This window comes from Cimex lectularius, unplaced genomic scaffold (genome assembly GCF_000648675.2).
Source record: "Cimex lectularius strain Harlan isolate CLEC.00 unplaced genomic scaffold, Clec_2.1 scaffold36, whole genome shotgun sequence".
NCBI classification, from domain to species: Eukaryota; Metazoa; Arthropoda; class Insecta; order Hemiptera; family Cimicidae; genus Cimex; species Cimex lectularius.
This window is the reverse complement of record NW_019392648.1, coordinates 1580958-1602185: the sequence shown is the minus strand read 5'-3', so window position 1 is coordinate 1602185 and position 21228 is coordinate 1580958. Positions and strand designations below refer to the sequence as shown.

General features: G+C 33.3%; 3 protein-coding genes across 4 annotated transcripts; 2 read left to right on the top strand and 1 right to left on the bottom strand.

Annotated features, from left to right (window-relative positions):
- Positions 1 to 1198: 1198 nt before the first annotated feature.
- Positions 1199 to 8755, bottom strand: LOC106668516 (polypeptide N-acetylgalactosaminyltransferase 1-like). Of its 2 annotated transcripts, none has more exons than XM_014397357.2 (11): positions 8381 to 8755; positions 4918 to 5158; positions 4423 to 4589; positions 4188 to 4362; positions 3898 to 4110; positions 3726 to 3843; positions 3481 to 3666; positions 3266 to 3400; positions 1791 to 1898; positions 1604 to 1732; positions 1199 to 1549 (listed from the first exon to the last, which is right to left on the bottom strand). In XM_014397357.2, the coding sequence occupies exons 1-11, from the start codon at positions 8499 to 8501 to the stop codon at positions 1421 to 1423; spliced, it is 1722 nt and encodes a 573-aa protein (XP_014252843.1). In that variant the 5' UTR covers positions 8502 to 8755; the 3' UTR covers positions 1199 to 1420. The 2 variants fall into 2 exon arrangements, with proteins under 2 accessions (XP_014252843.1, XP_014252844.1); XM_014397358.2 differs by having other exon boundaries at positions 8708 to 8730.
- A 437-nt stretch (positions 8756 to 9192) lies between these two features.
- LOC106668506 (tudor and KH domain-containing protein homolog) lies at positions 9193 to 17630 on the top strand. Its single transcript, XM_014397343.2, has 12 exons — positions 9193 to 9399; positions 9630 to 9728; positions 9791 to 9953; positions 14155 to 14282; positions 14349 to 14445; positions 14515 to 14687; positions 14760 to 14873; positions 14933 to 15031; positions 15087 to 15197; positions 15266 to 15396; positions 15462 to 15636; positions 16735 to 17630. Exons 2-12 carry the CDS (start codon positions 9642 to 9644, stop codon positions 17239 to 17241), a joined length of 1785 nt encoding a protein of 594 aa, XP_014252829.1. The 5' UTR covers positions 9193 to 9399; positions 9630 to 9641; the 3' UTR covers positions 17242 to 17630.
- Positions 17631 to 18988: 1358 nt separating this feature from the next.
- Positions 18989 to 20514, top strand: LOC106668464. The gene is made up of 3 exons (XM_014397261.2): positions 18989 to 19653; positions 19767 to 19963; positions 20030 to 20514. Exons 1-3 carry the CDS (start codon positions 19645 to 19647, stop codon positions 20142 to 20144), a joined length of 321 nt encoding a protein of 106 aa, XP_014252747.1. The 5' UTR covers positions 18989 to 19644; the 3' UTR covers positions 20145 to 20514.
- Positions 20515 to 21228: the final 714 nt, after the last annotated feature.

Genomic DNA, 21228 nt, shown 5'->3' with positions numbered 1-21228 from the left:
ATTTTAAATTTCTTGGGCCACCTTAGAAAGGGAAAAACGTTACTGGCTACGGTCGCTTAAATTTTTTTCAATTGGAAGTGATCATTTTAAGACCACATAATTTGCTTTTCTATTTATCACTTAGGTAAACATAATAAAATTTAAAAAAAATGTCATTTACATTATTTTTAAGTATCAGAGAGCTATTTTAAATGATAAATTGGGTTCTGCCTTGAGCAACTAAAATGGTCAATCTTAAGATGCAGTCAGTGTCATAAATGACCTTATGTTTCACAAATTAGCCAGAGAACAGTACTCATGCAACCGACTTGGGCCTCTTGATCATTCTGGCCGGTTTTGCCAACTTTATGAGTCGGTCTGTTAGCTATTTTGTCAATTGTCGTTTAATAAGTTTATAAAACTAACAATGGTAGAACTGGCAATACATCAACCAATGAAATAATGACACACAGATCAAACACTGAAGATAAATGATGAGACGTGTTCAATCAGAGAAAAACAGTCAGGATAATTATGATGATGTAGTAGCAGTATGATTTAACTTATTATTATACAGTTTTTATAAAGTAGTGCTTTTTTTATTAACTAACAAATAATCTAGATCTTGGTATGGTCAAGTGGAAAGACAATGAAGTCGAGCTTTTGACCTATTTTAAAGTCATCGGGGCAAAACAACCTTAATGATGTCTACAAATTGAAATGATTTTTTAATAAATGGTTTCAAATTTCTATGAACATAGGCTCAGTCACAGCACTGTCAAGAGCTGTAACATGTCAATTTGTGATTATGTTAATTTGTAGACATCTTTACGACTGTTTTTCCCTGAAGATTATTTTAACGTAAGTCAAAAGGTCGACGGATAACAATTGAATTTGTTCAATCCTTTTTAAAAAGATAGTTCCTACTCACAGTAAATTGTTTTGCAACGATCCGGATTTCGAGCCTTTTAGCTCATCATCAGGTTAAACTTCTAAACCTGATGATGAGCTAAAAGGCTCGAAATCCGGATTGTTGCAAAAAAACTTACTGTGAGTAGGAACTATCTTTTTAAAAAGGATTGAACACCACACACTCCATCATTTATCATTTCTATTGAATTTGTTTTTTTCATACATACAGATTATACATGGGTCTATAGTTTGTTTAAATATAACTAAAAATAATAAGAATTAAGGGTATAATATTTTAAATAATATATATAGAAAAAATAGAATTTATTTACAAAAGCAGAACTATAATTTACAATTATTTTTATTATAAGTGTGTGAATATAAAATTTCATAACAAATGGACGGATATAATTGCAATTAAAAGGCAATAAACATGCAAAATCATTTTTTCCCTGAAAATAGTTCTAATAATATAAAGGAAGTGCTTTAATCGTACAGTTTTCCAGTCTTTTGGTTAACGTAAGAGATATCAGTGTCTCCATTGCCAGATCTGAGTGAGTTTCTTAAAATTACATGTCTTAAGTTCAAGCCCCGCACCTGCTTCGTCCTTGTCACTGTCCAAGCACAAGTTGGACATTATATGAATCAACTGACCGTGCTGGAAAAACGAATGTTAACATTCAGATCAAATTTCATTTAATAATATTTTTACCTTGTTTAACTGCCATTTCTGCTCGGCACTGCCTTTACACTTGTCGAGTACAACCGCGTTGTTTTTCAAATCGCGTTCAGCGCACGTAAACTCCCTTCTCAACTCGCCGTCATTACTCAGTGAAAAATACTACAAGTGATATAATTTTATTAATAATACTAATTATAGGCTGTAAATTAGTAATTACTTGAGTCGAAACGACTTGATGGTTGCAAGGGAACATTCCGAGTGTACACCTGCTTTCTTCGTCTTGTTGTAAGTTATCCAGGCACATGTTATTTATTATTGTGAAAACCTAAAAAAAAAAAAAAAAAAAAAAAAAAAAAATTCCTCTACATTTACACCAGGAAAATTAATGTTAACTGCCATAAAAATCAAATTTCAAAAATGTTATCTTAAAATAAAAAGGCTAATTTTAAAAGGAATTATCACTAAAAAGCAAAAAAAAAAATTAATAAGTGTTTTGGAAAGAATTGTTTACAAATCTCAAAAACTTAAAACAAAGTTAAAAACTTTTCTTAACTCTTTAACTGTGTCATATGCTTAGCCATTTCAGTTGGAATGGCAGAACCCAGTGAATCATTTAACTCTCTGCTACTTAAAAATAATGGAAATGATTTGGTTTTTAACATTTACCTAAGTAATAAAAAATATGTAGAATATAAACTTAGCAAGAGTTGCTTCCCCTGCAATGCTAATTATATGAAGTAGGCAATTCACAGAAAGTTTGTTCAATTTGGTACTCAACCAAATCATACAAAATGGATAAATAATTAATTAAAATAACAATGCACACAGAAAAGAAAAATTATAAGGTTTTCAAATAATAAAAAAAAAATTAAACGACCAGCTAGCGATAATTTTCCCCTTTCTGCCGCAGCCCTAGGAATTGCGAATGGAATAGTGTAGCAGATGAAATGGAGGGAGAGTTTAAAATGTATAAATGGGAGAACGCAGACCAAGTGTCCACCTCAACCAAAAGAACAGTTGGCACAACTCATATATTGTGTCTTATGCATTAAATTAAACGTATTAAATTCAAGTAATGAAATCTTTTAAAAATTTAATAAATTTGTATTAACGTCCATAAAAATTATGCAAAAAAATCGATAAAACTTGTTAACCACAGGCTATATATTGGTTTAGACCACGGATGTGTCACTGAAAATGCATACATTTCTTAAACACTGTTTACTTCGGAATTCAAGACAATTATTAAAGGTTTATCACCTGGGATTCATCAGGCATGTTGGTAGTTTTTTTTTATGAAGTAGAAGAAAATATATGAAGACTAATATATAACAATGTGGCATAAAGGATTAAAAAGAAGACCAATGTTTTATAACAATTTGAAAAAAAAAAAAAAAAAGCTGCGCCTAAACTAAATATGAAATATTTTGTATGTGACTCACAAACATTTCTGTGGCATTGAGAGTTAAAAAGATTACCAATGTTTTGAAAAAAAAAATTTAAAAGTCGACAAAAGTTAAAAAACTTCACCAGCACAAAATAAAAGTTCATGGAACCTTTTAAAAAGTTGTACAAAACTTGTTAAGAAGTCGGCAAAACTTTATACCTTAAATATTGTAAAGAATACATGTGTTTAATTACTTAATTACCTCTAGATAAATATTATAGGAAAGACCAATTTTTAATACTAACCTGGCCCCATTTTTGAACGTTTTCATCCGGGATGAATTTCGTTTTGTAAATATTTTGTAAATACCAAGAAAATGGTTTACACTTAAGTCTCCTTTTCAGTTCAAGCCTTTCTGATATGTCACCAATATTTTCATCCTAAAATAGAAGAAATAACTATTCTTGTAGGATGCCTTATCAAACTGAGTCAAAAGTGAAATAAAAGAAAAAACAATTACTAATAAGTCAGGACGGTGTTCAAAAAATAAACGCTGATATTCATCCATCCATACTTTGACCAATCGTGCTGTGTTGATACCGTGTGTATCCTTAGAATGGGGAAATTTATACGGGTGAAACGACCTAAATATATGACCGACTCGAGAACATGGAATTGTCTCGATAATTCCTCCGCATTGCCATACCTAAAAGAAACAATTTTTAAAAATATATACATACTTTATAATTTAAAAATGAAATTTACCCTAAAAGACATTTCTAAATTTTCACCGCCCCATATATCCATACCGTCGTCGTAAGAGCCGACATCCCAAAAATATTTTCTATCCATTGCAAAAAGCCCTCCAGCCATTGTGGGAGTTCTAAAAAAGATTAAATATGTAAATGTTTAAGGTAAAAAAAAATTGTTCATTTACCTTGTTGGCGCTTCAGGCGAACCTCTTCGAATTTTCTCTTCTTCTGAAACTGGAATCCATGTAAAATGCCCGTTCCAAGTGAATCCGCCCACTTCGAAATTAAAACTTCCCCCATTGTTTTGATACTCGAATGTCTTATCATCAATCACATCAATGATCGGTACTACTACGGCTTTCCTATTTTCCTTAATGCGTGCCAAGAGTGGTTCCAACCTTACTTGAATAAATAAATCATTGGTATAGTTGATTTTGATTTAAGAAAAAAAAATTAACTGGAATTTCTCAATTACCATTGGGTTGTCACTTCGCAATGAGCATCTAAAAAGACTAAAACATTACCCGTCGCTAATTTAGCACCTTCTAAGCGTGCTCTGATTAAACCAGACCGTTTTGCCAAACGATGCAATTTAACTTTCCTAGGCAGCCTAGTTGCAATATAGTAATCGAGCTTATCTTTTAACTCATCTGAAAAATAAATTTGTTTAACGCATTTGACTTCCTTTGATAATATTATATTCTCCATACCATGTTGACTTGCATCATCAACTAAAATAATATTTTCTAAATATTTATCTTCAGTTCGGTCAAGAACACTGTGAATTGTTCTGATCAGTGAACTCCATCTCTCATCAGTGAATATAATAATTACGGAAGTGGTTGGAAGATCTTCAGAGTATTTTTTAAGTGCACACCTAAATAAAACAAAATAAACTATTAAAAAAATGATAGATAAAGCAATGATTATTAAAAAAAAATAATACAGGAATATTTACAAAAATAAATACATATTTACACAATTTAAACAGAAGGATCAGTTATTTTATAAACAGTACAATATTATCTTATAATAAACACTATTTTTAACTGCAAATCCCACAATCTAATAATTGTGCTTCACCTATAGTTTTTTGCCAACCCAATAGAAACAATGTCAAACATCTTTACACAATGTGCAAGGAAAATATCTAGTATTATTTCAAAGTTATTAAAACTTTAAAACTTTGTGCTTTTTTTAAGTACCTTGGATGACGAGGGTCAAGAAGGGTGCGGTTGTAGGGGATTTTATTGCTAAGAAGAAGATTAAAAGCCTCCTTTTCCATTACAAGTTTTGCAGAGTCTTCCTCTTCCTTGGGCAAATATGCCGGCACTCCGTTATCACCGAGATGAGGAACTATTTCGGCTTCGTCTCTCTTTAGCCATTCTTCAAGTTTCTCATTCCAGAGCCCCCTCTTCATCCAATAATCAAGTCTGGATGACTCTCCTGCAATTTTTTAAAAATATTTTAAATTTAAAACCGAAACACATAGTTTGATGAAAGACCATGGTACAAATAAATTGATACTGTACTTGCTTTCACAAGCCATATTAACAAAAATGTAAATTAAGCACCCAAAAATCAATAAGGCTTCACCAATCAACTAGATTAATTCTCTCTTATCATTCTGATCTACAAATTTTTGTTGGGGTTATCTGTCAAGGCATGATTTGACAATAGAAGGAAAAAAGTCTTAACACATCTCCAGCTTCTAGGATAATGTAATTGTGTAACTCTGATGTGGCTACTAGGGACACATGGGGCTTGAACAGGCTGAAAATTAACAAAAGCAAAAGCCACACACCTTTTAGACTTGAACTGCAAATTGGCATGCCCTAAAAGCATAACTGAACAGATGGATTAAGAAAGAAACGACCACCATGCGAAACAATTGAAAAGTTACTCAACATCTCAACCAGAAAAAATATTTTATAAAAATATCTTCTCTGATCATTACAGCTTTTCTCTTGATAGAACCAAGAATTTACTTGGTTTACACTAGCAAAAGAACTAAAAAGTCATTAGGTACACAACAAAAATATTTACTATTGGATCATTGTTATTTTTAATACCCAAAATGGTTTGTACCTGAACCAGGAAAACAAATATCTAACCTTTCTATCAGTAAGCAAAAATTAAGGAAAATAATCGGCCTTTTCTACCAGACAAAGATGAAAATGAATCAGTCTTCACTAACCATATTAACACAAATATAAATTAAATGGTTTTTAATCAAATAGCTTGATTCTCTTTCATCATCCTGGTCTGAAAATTCTCACTCATGTCAGCCAAGGCATAATCCGAAATATCAGAAACCCAGTATCTGACAATGATGAAAGGCTGAAGCATGTATGAAAGACAAGAATGATCAAATAGACCAAACTATCATCACCTCAGACATCAATTTATCATTATCAATCTGGAGTGAGGATGGACTGACCACAATGAGCAAAAACAAGCAAACCACAGGTTTACTACCTCATAGTCAGCAATTGATCATTATCAATCTACCTCATAGACAGCAATTGATCATTTCAATCTAGAGAGAGGATTGACTAACTACGAAAATCAAAAACGAGCAAACTACAAGGTCACCTCGTAGACATCAATCCAGAGTGAGGTCAGACCACAATGATACAAGAGCAGACACCCTGAGCCCTTCTGTGTTATAGGGATTCACACAATCATTGATTATCTTACACAAAAAGACAGTGAAAATGAGGAAACAGTGGAATTCGCTCAATGGGCACAAACAACCCCAGAAACCTTTAGCAAGTTTTGGAAAGAAATTAGCAACAGAAGCATTAAAGGAAGCAGGAAAAAACTTTAAATCTTAAGAGCACTATGGACTGTAGGGGTATTTGAAAAAGATTGGTCCAACACGATACATGCAGATTTTGCAAAGGAAGCGAGGAGATACCAACACACCTACTAACAAACGTGGCACTAGACTTGCCTACAGGAGTGTTTTGGGATAAACAATGTAACCGCAGAAGAAATTCAAACATTGAAACCGGGCCTACTAATCAAATTTCTACAGGTGCTCAAAGGGCGCAGTACTTTGAATGAGACGTTTATTTCTACATTTAACACAATCGATTCTTGGTGGAAATTAGAATTGCCACCCTATTTGTTTGCTCATTACTGGCCAAACGGGCACAGCTCTCAAGCCTCAACTGTAATGTGCATTTATGTAAAATTGCAAGAGCTATTTTGGATGCTTGAGTTTTGATAAGCTAGACAAAAAATGAATTTCCATGGCTAATGGAATCAAGAATGTGTCATGAGAATGAAACAATTTTACCTAAGTTAAAAAACAGTCTAAAATGGATTTTTTAAATTGTTGTAATGTTGTAGTGGTAGGATTTACATTACGAGATATTCTATTATTCAGGATAACACTTGCCTTGAAAAGCCCATTGCCCACTTCGAAGAAAATGTTCGGAAACACTAATGGCCAATTGCTAGGCAATGAGGCTCCGGCCCTAAAGAAAAGGACCCAGGAAGAGTTTAAAGCTGGTATAAATATGGCAAAAACCTCGTAGTAAATGCTACTTTTTAAAAATTCTAACTTCAGCCGAACACCGCTTCCAAAGTAGAAGTTGAGCTTGGGCAGAGAAACAGAATCTCAGTAAATTCATAATTCCAGTTAATTATTCTTTCTATTTAAGGTTTTTGGTTAGAAAAATTAGTTTCACAAGCGGGATTCGAACCCATTACCTTCAGCTCAATACGCCACTGCTCTACTTGAACTACTGTGACTTCGATCCCTTCGGATACTAACTCCTTATCTCAACCTACAACCGTTCAATTTTTACCTGTTTTTGCCATATTTTCAAATGTCGTGTAATCAGGATTTGATTTTCAGTGACTATGAAGTGGACCTGGGGAACTGTTAGTGAAGTAATTACTTCTTTTAATAATTAAAATAATCCATATTTGCTTACTGGTCATTATTGAACATCTTAATTATTCTTTTTTAGCTAAAGTTTTTGAGATGAGGAATTGGTGTCTGAGAGGAATGAAGTCATGATAGCTCAAGTGGTTTGAGCCAAAGGTCGTGGGTTTGAATCCTGCTCGTAACACTAATTTTTCATCTCAACCAATAACTTTATATAAAAAGAATAAATAATTGAAATAATTAATATGGCTTTATAATCACTAAGCAAATGGATTAATTTAAATAAGAAGTCTGACTATAATGAATATCTTCTCCGGTTTAGTTAAGACAATATTAAGACCAAACAGCATGTTCATCAACTTAAAGACAACAATCGATGTGAAATCTAAATACTTATACATTTTTATGTGAATTTACAGGTAAATGCTAAAAAAATTCTCGATTATATCTGATCTTGCTGTTTTTGTCTGTCAGTTGCATTTTGGTTTTTTCTCTTCATTGTTGATCAACTTACTGACTGACAAACACAGAGAAAATAAGAGTTGGATGATTGAAAGAAAATATCGTACAATTTTTTGCGATTGATTACAATTAATTTGAAATTTTTTGAAAGCCTGTGGGTCATCTCTGATGAAGCCACCACCTTTTTTTTCTGACAGGACTTGAAAGAATATTTTTGAAAATTGTGGACAACTTTCATGGAACGGTTGTTATGTATTTAATCATTTAACATGCACCCAGCTCCTGTTTTTTTAAATAAAATGTACCTCCATCGTCGGGGTTGAACGCGATCCGGACAGTCCAGATAATCCACACGCCGACAAGGGAGATAAAGCAAAAAAATAACAAATTCCCATATTTCCTCCTGAATTTCAAGAGAAAGATCATTTTTTCACTTATTATTCTCTCGGAAACGCATGAGAGACAACGGCCCAGGGGAAAGGAACATGACCCGATCTTATTAAAATTAATCGTTACGCATGAGGCCGTTACTGAAAAGCATCGACGATTTTTAATTTCGCATAAAACGGATGTAATATTTAAAAAAAAAAGTGAAAACTTCAAACGTAAGACTGGAGTAACAAACGTGTCACCTTTTGGATATGCGAGGGGTTTCAGTCTCTGAAGACTGCTAACCCTGACATCACCATAATCCTGTTATATACCATAAAATTAAAAAAAAAAAGAACTATTGTAAATTAACTTTTTCAAGTTATATTTTTGCCTTTTTTTAGATTCTCCTTAATAAAATTATTTATTTCAATGTATTGTGTAATTTCTTTATTGTTCTCTTCTTGGACTCTAATTACTCTAAATTTAAATTCTGTTCAGAAAAGAAACATTGTAATATCCTAATTTTTGACAAATTTCCATTAAATCTATTCTAGTCTTAATTTAAAAACAAAAAATAGACAAAAAATTGAAATAGGCCTTGTCAAATAAAAAAATGACTATATTTAACCAATTTTCATTTTCCAATCGAAAAGTTAAATTGTTTAAACTAGTTTGATGTTTGAACGCGGAATTGAAATATTTTTTTCACGTATGAATAAAAATTAATATTTAAAAAAATCGTATTGCAAGACCAGTCGTAACTTCCAAACCTGTTATATGCCCCTTGCCCGTAATATTACTAATATCCAAAAATAACAAAAACTGATTGCAGCTCATTCCCGGAATTTTGCCAAAATGTCATAACTCCAAAACCTGTTCAATTCTAAGCCGAAAAGAACGTTTAACTCGGGATCGAACCGTTTTTGAATAAAGAAACATTCTTGGGATAGATGTAAGTTGAACGTTATTTTATCAAAAACAACTTTCCCAAATGGGTTTTTGGCTATCGGCATTGCTATTATACCCTTAAAGTCTTTTGTTTTGATAAAGACAAGGCTTGTCTTGATTAATGACTGTTTTTCTCTTTGACAAAAACTTATCCGTTAAGCCGGCCTGTTTGTTTCATAAGCCTTGTTTCAATATCTACCACTTTCTGTTGAATTTTTTTTAAAATACTTGCAGATTTCCGTCAAAATGCTCTGGCAACATAAAGCCGTTCTTTTCGTCGCTCTTCCAGTGTTCACATTGTGTGCTGCCACTTTGTACTACTATTTTAGAAAGGTGGGTCCAACTACAACTTATTTTATTTTTACAAAAATAAAAAAATAATTGGACGTGTTTAGGATAAAGAATGGGAAGAATACCTAAAGAGTCTTAACTATAAGTACGCAGAAGTCAAAGTGCCTAAAGATGCTGTCGGTGCAGTGATTGGGCGATGTGGCACAAACATTCGAGACATACAGGAAAAAACCAATACACGGATCAACTTCAAAGACAACGTACAAGGTTATTTTAAAATATTTATTTATTTTAAAGGTACAAATAGGACTTTTAGCTCCCTTACATGTACTTATCAAAAGCTGGGTTCACACTTATGAAGATTTACACCAAATGCTTTTTCTACAAATTTTTCACACAAATATTTATCTTCACTCCTCAACAGATTGGTTGATGTTTGTGTCCGTGTTTAGTGTGTTTAGTTAGTTACTACTAAAGGCAAACTCGTACTGGTATACTGACGGCTCCAAAACCGACAAGGGTACGTGGGCTGGAGTCTTTGGGATGAACCCAAAGACCAAACTGACGGTAAACTAGGCAAATAAGCTACAGTTTTCTTGTCTGAAATCATAGCGGTTGAACAATGCACCAGAGAAATAAAAAGGCTAGGAATACATACTCAGAAGATAGCCATTTTCTCTGATAGTCAGGCAAGCCTTAGCCTCATGTGAGGCGAAGGCAAAGAATGTTCGGAATTGCATGGAGGTCCTGACGGAAGTGAGCGACTCTAATGACCCTGGCAGGGTCCCTGGACACTCGGGGTATAGAGGCAACGGACAGGTTGACATGTTGGCCAAAAAGATGGCCAACATGGACTCTGGGTCCTGAACTCTACTGTACCTTAGCGTACTGCCATAAAAGAGGATACATCTTAAAATGGATCTTTAATGAGTCCAAAACCTGGTGGAAAATTACCATAGGTATGGGCACGCGAAGAGATTCATAGAAAGCAATTCATAGCAAAACTTACAAAAGAATTACTGGAAGGCAACCGCAACCGAACCAGGATTCTGGTTGGACTCCTGGCAAGGCACTGCCACTTAAGAAAGCTGACATAAGAAACACTGTGCAAATACTAGCAGGAAGAGAGGAGACCGTAAAACATATTCTATGTTTCTGCGAAGGTCTATGTAGGTGCAGGTTCTTGCAACTAGGAAAAGAAAAACCACAAGCAATATCCTACACCATGAAGCTGCTGGCAAAGCTATGGAGGCTGATTAATAATCTGAAGCTGGCTAATGAGTTTTAATAATAGGGGAGCACAATAGGTCTATATAGATCTATTCATGTCGAGGTGCAGTAGGCCTTGTGGCTGCCTCTTTTATCCTTATCTCTATCCTTATCTTGTGTTTGGAGATGGATTTAGACAACAGGGGAATTAGACAAGAAATATGCAATTCTCCTGATACAGAAGTATCAAGTCCATATAAAACCATATAAATAAATAATAAAAACTATAAATAACAAACCATAAAAATAATAACAACATAACATAATAACAAACTATATAAGTAATAAATTTCAAGACCACTGTGGGATCGTAAAAATAATTGGTATTTTTAACCTTCATGCGGGCACACAGGTGGTAGTCTACCGCCCTCATCATAAAAACGTTCTATGGTTGTGCAGAGGCTGTGTGGCAATTGTGTTCTCAACTTACAATATATGAAACTAAACTGCAACATAATCATTTTCCAGATCGGCAAGTTGTGCCTGTAATAACTTTCAAACATTTGTAGTCGGTAGTTTTTCCATTTTTCCATCGACCCTCATAATGAAATGTAATTATATTATGTATCAGTTTCGTATTTTTGTAGATTTTATTGTACGTATATTTATTAACGTTTTGCAGTGCACTGCACTGTTTATTATTATCTAAAGAATCATCATTATTACTATTATCAATTTTTTTTCTTATAAATCTGTATTATTAACAATTTTTTCTTACAGTTAAGTATTGTTTTGTTTTCTTCGTTATTATTTGATATCTTTCTCTTACTATCATTACACACTAATCATAAAATAATAATATTATTATAGATAGGAACCTTTCAAACATACCATCTACCTATAATGTGTAAATTTATCTTCTCCACATAAGGAACTGGGTGTTTTTCACCTTTTTTAGGGCACGTTTCTCTATCCGTGAGGACATGTATCAAATCAAAATGATTCAGGCAGTAATGAATGTCTTTCACAGGTTTTATTTTTGCATTTTTTTTTCATTTTTAATTTGCACTATGTTTACTGTAAAGACTGATATTGTCTGTTGATCTCGTATTGCTTGTGATTCATTATTTTGTCAATTTGTCATTTAGAATAATTTTTTTCAATGTTAGAGCTTTTATCAAAAGTATACCTATTTCAAAGGATCGTGATGAGATATTTATTGGATGAAAATATGTGAAAACGAGTTGGCAGTAGACTACCGCCCTGCGCCCACGAGCGACAAAAAAAAATTGTGCCTGCATTGAAGTTTAATATTCAAGAAAAATGATGCGTGGCAAGTCATATAAAATTCGGTAGGAATCAATGTTGTGGATGCAAAGCAAAAGATGTCAATTCTTCTTGTTAGTTCAATGACAACTCACACTTAAGTACTGAATGTAGGCAGACTGGCAGACTATCATTCATGCAGCACAAGCGTCCATATCAAGAGCCTTTATGCTGCGCAAATCCTTTGGCATTTGTTAAAAAACAGACTAGGTCCCAGAGCATGTGCGTTGACCAACGCATGTTAAAAACCGACATTAATTTTGGGATAAATTCTTGCATGTGTTGTTACATTCACATTCACATGCACATGCACAAAAATTTATGCTGTGTCATTTTTATACTTGTGAACCCAGCTTTAAGAATAAATTTAGTTTTATAAACAAGTTCAAATAATATAATAGCAATAATAATAATAAAATATTCAAAACTATAATAACAATAATATATCAAAGCTGATGAGGCAGCTAAGGCCCGGATGTCCCAACTTCTGGATTTAAGCAGGGAACACACTTACTTGACGCAACGCGACGTGACCTGATATTATCCGACACCTCGTTTTGGTAAGGTGTGCACATTCGATGTCAAGCGCATGCCATGGAGTCAGCACACCAGTCCAGTACAGCATGTATCACAAATCAGTATCACAATCGCAATGCCTCTTTTGCTCTTAATACAGTATTGTGAGCAAAACCATTAGTTAAATTCATTCTATGGTATGGTATAAATGGTATTCTGGTGATTTGATAAATTTTGCCCAACTATCATAATTAAACAAGTTTTATAAAAACTCATGAATTTTTGATAAACATGTTGTAATTAATAATGTAATGACAAAAATCCATTTAGTTTGAAATAAACTACAAAAAATATGATTATTCGGTTCTTTTGTCTTCGACTATACTTGTTGCTACTTGACGAAAATCTGGACAGTGGGGAACTTATTTACATTGCATAGCGTAGAGGAGGGTAGCGTTCGTAGCATCGTGCAGATGTACACGGAGGTAATACCATTTTATGGAAAATTAGACATTTGCATCAGGCAGTTTCGGATCATTCCATTGTGTTGGGTAAGTGTGTTCCAGGAAACCGTCGACGAACTGCTGGCCGATATGTGCAGTTGCTTTTCACAAAAATGTCAGCTTTTTTTCCAGTGTGAACAACTAATGAGACATGTTCCAAGCCAGTAAAGCAACTGAGAGATATGGAACAAAATTCTCTGTTGTTTTTCAAAATTTGTAAATCATAATAACCAAGAGGAAAACTGCAATGACTGGAGGAAATATTTTTGTAAACCAGTATTTTTTGTAGTTGAGTCATTGAAGAACTTCTTTTATTGTTTTGCACCTAGAGAATTTGTCCATTATGTGGTCATTTCTTTCTCCAGCCATTTATCCAGTTCCAATTGTAGAATGTTTGGGGTGTACAGATTTACGGTTCTGGTCCAAAGGGTGTGAGGGCTGTTTATGCATTTGTTAGTTTGTCAGTCTGTTTATTGCCTTCAATCTCCTCATTCCTGGTGCCCTCATCATTATTACTTAATTATGTTTTTCAAGCTGGTGATATTGCAGACCAGGATGATAAGAAACAATCTTGCCGTTTTGACTTTTGATTGTTTGATTTGTATGCAAAAGTTTATATTTATTTCATTTAACTTATTTTCTTGATCCCCTTTGATCAACCTGGTTAGAAATGCTTTTTGCTATTTTTCCTGTGCAAAGGGAAGAACATAAAGCAACTAATGAAAATAGCAAAATGCGGGAAAACATCTCACAGACAAAGCCAGTAAGACTAAGCAGATCATGATGGTTGCTGGAAATGTTAATTGATGAATGAATTTAATTTTAACTCTTCAATTGGTCTCAAATTTTAAAGTTTTATTGTAAAAAAAACCAAAACTACACTAAAAAAACAACTTTGACATACTTTATTTCAGATGAAAAGGGTTTTAAGATTTGTAAAATCAGAGGAGAAAAAGACAATGTTGACATCGCAGAAAGGCTCATTTTGGAAACAATTGCTACACAAAGTTCAATTAAATCGTACGAAATGTGGGTTCCTGCTGTAAGTATATAAAAATTTATAACACCTTTTAAATTTTTTTTCAAAATTCAAAACACATTTCCATAGAAATCTTGCGGAAGAATAATAGGAAGGTGTGGAGATAATATCAGAGCCATTGGAAGAGCTTCAAACGCGAGCATTACCTTAGACAAAATGTCACCAGGTATTTCTCATAATCGATTGTTTTTTCTTATAATAATAAATTGATTTTACCTTTTTTTTTTTTAAATAGTGACTAATGTTGATCAGAAGCTTTTAATTATAAAAGGAACCGAAGAGCAGATTGCAATTGCAAAGACACTAATCGAGGAAAAAATCAAAGAAGAGGAAGATGCAAGAAATAAAATGCAATATACATTGTCTAATAGGTCGCCGCGTTTAAAATCTAAAAGAGATAAAAAAAATGTTTGTTTACTAAATGTGATATTATATACCTCTCATTTGTATTTCATTGCATTCAATTATTTATTTGTGTAGCTTCTTGAGGAAAAGAGAGAGCCACAGTATGAAAGATTGATGGCATCTGCAAATGAAAATATGATCAAAGTATACGTGTCTTCTGTTGCTAATCCAAATAATTTTTGGCTTCAGGTAACTTTTTTAAACAATATTTTGTCAAAGTTGTTTATAAACAATGCGATTTTTTTTAGCTTATCACACCGAAATCTGGCGATCTTGATCATTTGGTTGAAAACATGACAGATTATTATAGCCTAGAAGAAAATAGAGAAGCTCATAAGCTTTTAAAAGTAACAATTCTCGTCAAAAGCATGCTTTTCTAGAATTAACTAAACAATGTTTTAGGTTCAAATAGGTCAAATTGTCGCTGCAAAATTAAGGGCTGACAATAAGTGGTATAGGGTGGAAGTTAAAAGCTTTGAGAATGAACAAGAAGAACAAAACCCTGATACAACTGTAAGATTTAAATCTTATTTATATAGTTTTTTATTTATTTTTGTGATCTAAATTTAAATTTTCTTCAGGTTATTGTTTTCTTTGTTGATTATGGAGACTTCTCATCTGAAAAAGTACAGGATTTGTTTCAACTGCGAGCTGATTTTCTATCTCTTCGCTTTCAAGCTATTGAAGTTTTAATGAAAGGGATTGTGCCAAAGTATTTAAACATTTTGAATAAATTAAAAAGAATGTGTACGTTTCTATTTACCTTATCGTTTAAAGGGGAGGTGCCAAAAACTGGAGTGAAAAGGAAATTACTACTTTCGAAGACTTGGTATTTACTGGCCAGTGGAAAATGATGATGGCACAAGTCATTGAGTATAAGTCGATAGAAGGAAACAACAAAGAAGTCAATTGTCTACCTTGTATAAGACTGTATAATCCTGAAGGAACACCGGTAAAATGTTTGATTTTTATTCTCTACTAATTCTTTATATCAATTCTAAAAATTAGAGTAGGTAATTTTCGACTTTCACATCCACCAGGCATACATCGCCAATGTTACTTTTCTTTAAATGGAATCACCGCAGATTATGATGATTTCTCTGCTGTATGTTTTTGCTTTGTGAGTTTCTGTATTGCAGAACATCAGGCTGCAGAAACTCACGCCTGTGGTGTTCTGAGCAACACCAAGATGAATGATCTTTACAATATCCAAGTTTGATGTTATTGGTTGCTTTGCATAGTTTGAAGCAGTTAGAGGGTCCTTATCAGCTTATTCTAGCTGGCATTATGTCATGAACTGTTCGAAAAATTAAAATTTGTGGCTAATTTATGTAGCCATTTGTCACCCATTATGCCCAAGGTGATTATGGATGATAAAGATGACATGCAGAGGGTTAAACCCAAATAATCAAAACTATTGACATTTTGTTGAAGTCGTGCGAAACAGTCAGGAGTAAAGTATTTTAGAATGATACCTTTTTAATTTTTTTCTGAATTTTCAGGACACGTAAGAATTGCACTACACTTCCTGGGAGTATGAAATAATTGTTTCAAAATTTATATTTTCATCTGTATTGTACTTCTTCCAATCAACATGTTTTATACTTCTCCCAGGCCCTAAAGTCGTCCTGAATAAAGGTTGAACATCGGCAAAAAAAAAATGAAAAAGGTGTTTTTCTAATATACTGTATTCCTGACCACTCCTAACGACTTCAACAAATTATTGAACAACTGGTCAATAAAAAACTGAAACTGTATAACAATTACAATTTGTAAATGGAGTTTTGATGCTAACATGCCTTTTATATTAAATAACGTATTTATAATTAATTATTATTATTCAGAAATCGTGAGATGCGGTCTGGTGTGATGTAGGTTTCAGAAAAACATTTTCTTTATCGTGCCAACGTTTCGATCTTTATTGAGATCATCCTCAGGGCCTGGGATTTCCAACCTACATCACACCAGACCGCATCTCACGATTTCTGAATAATTATCGATTAACGGTCACTAATCACCACACATTAATTATTATGTTAATTTGTTCTAGGGTGTTGATATTGCTAAGAAAATGATAGAATTAGGTGAAGCAGATCCTGAACCAGTCAACGTAAGTGACACTGGTGTTGAAGAAAGTGACGAAACTGCAACCAAACTCGAAGAAGATTCAGATAAAAGTGAGAAAGAATCAGACCAAGGGAAAAGTGAAAATAACCCGAACGAGGGTGAAATTGTAGACTATGGTGCAACTGTTGATAACGCAAACAATTCCAGTCTTAATTCTAGCCTCGAGAAGTCTTCCAATTTAAATGCCATGCAACCAAATTCAAACGATGTTGAGAACGTAAACAGCCCGTCAATTCATATCCCGAACAAGGGCAAAGTCGATTCGAAGGATATGAAAGATGTGGAGAGCAGTTTATCCGAATCGTTTGACAAGTCTTGCGATGGTATTTTAGAACAGTTTGAATCATTTCTTAACAGTTCCCAAGAGGTGGAAACTGTGATCAATACAATTCCTGATTTCATCAAGCATGAGCGTCAAGCACAAAACTAGAATTATCAAACAGAAGACTGGAACAATTTTCTATCAATTGTGATATTGAACACTTGTCAGATGTGATTGCTTCTTTTTTTAATTGTCTTGTTTCCTTTTAATTACTTTTTGTTTTGCAGTATATAAAAATCGTTTTATAAGATCTCCCTCAAAAAACAAAAATTATTTCAAATTTGTGCCATCTTTAGTGCCTTATCATTCTTTTGTTTTTAACCATTTTATACTTATGTGTTGTATACTTATTGTGTCAAAAAGTAAAGTTTTTATGTCAAAGGCTTTTTGACGTAATGTTTACTTAAAAAAAGAAAAAAATAGATTAAGAATTTTGCTGAATCATTGTACTAGGATGTTTTTAAATTGTTTATTTTAATACATTATTTTCAAAAGCAGTTTATGGTTTTTATTACTCCATTTCCTCCCAAATCCTAAATAGTACCTTGGTAGAATTTTACCAGTTGTTTGGCTGCTTCTTTAATTATGTAGGGTTGTAATTAGCCGTTTTCCATTTATTTTCATTTTAAATACTTTTTGACCACTGGCTTCTCACTGAATTTAAAAAACTTCCCTAGTTTTATAATATAACTCCTAAATAGTAACAATCACAAGAAATGTTTATAACAAATAAATGGGCAAATTATATTCTCTTCATCTTGTACACGATTTCACATTTTTTAAATCCTTAGATTACAATAAATCACTTAGAATTTCACTAAGATTGGAAATTAATTTTTTCCCTCCAGTTAATAAAATTAATGACAGCATATTTTATCACTGAATTAATTGTAGTAACTTATCATCTTGGTCTGCCTATCGATGATTTTGCCGGTCAGACGCATTTCAGCATTTTGCCTTCTTCATGTTGACTTTGATGATTAGGGGTTGACGAACGGAATGTGAAAAAATCAGCGAGGATAGGCAGACCAAGATGATAGGTAGCTGTCAGGTTCACCCCTGACAATAGGAGGAAATTTCACAATTGAATTTTTTTACATTATTGCAGTATCAAATAAGGTAATTAGAAGTTATTACACTGTTCTATGAACTTAAGAACACCACGATTGTTGTTCTTTAAACAATTTAAAAAAATATTCCCAACATCCTTCCCAAGCTCGGAACACAACACATAGGATCATCTGCTGCCCCTCTTTGAGTCCTGTGTCCTATGAGCTCATCTGCCATCTGCCTGGTCGACTATGGCCCTCCATGCTACTTATATATATGGTTGATTAGTGCATCATGACAGCAATGGAGATAATAAAATGAAAATGGTTTGCAATACAATGAAAATAACAATATATATATTTTTTTCATGAGTTTAAATTTTCTTGGCAATAATATAACTGAGATTTATATTTTGATCATTACTGATCTCTTGGTCTACCTATACGTCCTGGATTGGTCTGATGAAATTTTTGGTGGTTTGGTATGGCACAAAAGCGTCCAGGATGCCCTCATCAAACTTTCCTTGGCCGATTTATCAGCCGCTTCGTTGACTCTCTGCCAAGGTTGATTTTGTCGTTTTCATCAACAATTGACCCTAATGCTATCCCAGAACCTTTAGAACAACTTGTAAGAAGTAGTGTAAATTTACAAAGCAATAAATCAATGAAATTGCAAGTAAAATGTCAGACGTCTCAATTTCATCCATTATTTAGTATGCACTTAAATATGTGAGTTTTCAAGCCAACAATGGAAAAAAAGTTTTAAAATGTTTTTAAAAATAATATATTTTTCAATTGGAGTAAAACATTTGCTGTAGGGTGTTTTTTTTGTTGGATCAATTCTATGCTCCACTGGACCTCATCAGAACAGGAAAAAAAATTAACATATTTTGATTTACACATTCTTGCAATGGAGTAAACATTTTTTGTAGTTTCATCTTAAGTCAATTTCACGTTTCACTGGAGTTCATCAACAATAAACTCAAAATTAATTAAATTCAAATTGATTGATTATTCAAATATTTTGATTTTTAATGTTTGCCAACATTATTAACATTGTAAAAGTTTATTTAAAAGCATTAAGAGAATCACCCTACAGTTCATTAGTGCAAAAGAAAAACAGTTTAAATATTTTGATTTTCACACTGTAAGAATATGTTCTTCCATCCGAGTAAAAGTTTTTCTGTTGAATGTTTTGTGTTAAGATCTCCGTGCTCCGCTGGAGCTCATCGTTTCAGAACTGTTTGAACATAAAGAAAAAAAAGCGTGGTTTATCAATTAGTACAGTGTCACTCTCCCCATTATTTTAGAGAAAGCAGACTTAATTCATATTCCCCTCTCAAGACCGTGCACCTCAGGAGTTTTTTGCCTCCACCACCCCTGTTGAATGAAAGTAGGGTATATATACCAAAAGTGTAGTGAGGGAATGTTATTCGTCACAATTGTATTTGTGTAGAGAGACATGAAACTGGTAAGTTTTATATTTAAATCCGAGATTACTATTGTCCTTTTTGCCCTGAAAATATAAATTTGTAATGAGAAAGCATTAATACATTTTTAACAAAACTAAACTTTATTTTGAAGAACGCCATTTTCCTCTTCGTCTTAATCGCTTTCATCGAATTTACCTGGTGCCGCCCTAGGTACATTGCAATACCAATTGAAGATGTGGAGTTCCTGGAGATGAGCACAGTATCAAAACCGCAATTTAGAATACCGAGAGAAGGCCAATTACACGCTGTACAAGATTTCCCACAGGAACAAACGCCACGGGATAACAGGTAACTATTATAAATTAAATTAATTTAAAAAATTGATGGAATTGACTGATATTTTTTTTTTACAAGATATCAGAGGCAAGCCAGTGGAGGACACCACGACCATGTAGATTATGGAGCGCATACAGGCCACCACGGCTCTTTTGGGTGGTATGCAGAATTTCCAGTGCACAAAGCATCTTAAAATCTAGATACATTGATTTTTTACTGAATTGTTAATGTCTGAACATTAAAAACCAATTAAAAAAAAGTCAATGTATTTACAACCGCAATATACTAAATTGGACGAAACCTCAATAATTTACAAAAAATATCCAATGATGCATTCTTCCTTGTACATATAATATAATAAATTTTTTTATTACAAATATTTCCAGTCATCGTTTTTCTATTCTCAATTTATTCTACTATTTCGCAAACCAGAACTCAAAATTTAGAGAAAAAAACACTTTGTAGAAAATTACACATATTCACATACATTGTTGACAGATACTAGGGATAATAAATAACAATAATAGTGACAATAAAAGCATGAATCCATTAAAAAGACTCAAATCAAAACCACATTGGCATTAAATAAATTATGTAAAAAATAAAAAAAAAGAGGATATGCAGATCGGGGTGCTATAAATTATTTAAATCTTTCCGTAAGAAATATATTTTTTCTTCCAAATGTTAATAAATATTTATGTTTCCTAAGGAAAATGTTGTTTTATGTCCTTTTATTAGAAATATTATTAGCAGAGAAGCTCTCATCAAGAGAACTGTCTATAAGTGGCCCTCAGAGGAACTAACTCATAGAAGAAAAGTTTATGTCACCCGTTTATGAATATGCCATGAGAGGTTGATTCACGGACACTTACTTTAGGGCCACATCCTGCGTATGTGTCCGGCAAACAGAAAAGAGATGGTCAATGCCACCTAATCGAAGGTTGCAATTCCTTGGCTCTGTATAGGGAGAGTGTAGGAAAGCTACTCGAACATTCGTATGAGAATTGTACATGAGCACGGCAGCGAGTATCTGGGTCCCTTGTTCTGATTCTTGGAAGAAACAGGGTTGTTTATTGAAAGTTTTGTGTCATGTTGAGAGTGAACGTATTTATTGGCATGATATGTAGCGTAAGAGGGCTGATGGCGCAATATTGGCCCTACTATTAGGTTGGTTACATAATAGGTGTAAAAATGGTGATTAGAAGAATAGCAAGTACTCCACCATCCTAGCAGAGTGAATGATGTGTAAATAAGAAAGAATGTATTTAAAAGTGAGT

Bases quoted from the DNA above. Each gene is read 5' to 3' on its own strand.
- LOC106668516 (XM_014397357.2), bottom strand. From the start codon at position 8,501: ATGATCTTTCTCTTGAAATTCAGGAGGAAATATGGGAATTTGTTATTT. The intron at 4,363-4,422 runs GTATGGAGAATA...TTTATTTTTCAG, and splicing joins TGATGATGCAAGTCAACATG to ATGAGTTAAAAGATAAGCTC. The intron at 1,550-1,603 runs GTAAAAATATTA...TCGTTTTTCCAG, and splicing joins AGAAATGGCAGTTAAACAAG to CACGGTCAGTTGATTCATAT.
- LOC106668506 (XM_014397343.2), top strand. From the start codon at position 9,642: ATGCTCTGGCAACATAAAGCCGTTCTTTTCGTCGCTCTTCCAGTGTTC. The intron at 9,954-14,154 runs GTTATTTTAAAA...ACTTTATTTCAG, and splicing joins CTTCAAAGACAACGTACAAG to ATGAAAAGGGTTTTAAGATT. The intron at 14,688-14,759 runs GTTTGTTTACTA...TTATTTGTGTAG, and splicing joins CTAAAAGAGATAAAAAAAAT to CTTCTTGAGGAAAAGAGAGA.
- LOC106668464 (XM_014397261.2), top strand. The intron at 19,964-20,029 runs GTAACTATTATA...TTTTTTTACAAG, and splicing joins CAAACGCCACGGGATAACAG to ATATCAGAGGCAAGCCAGTG.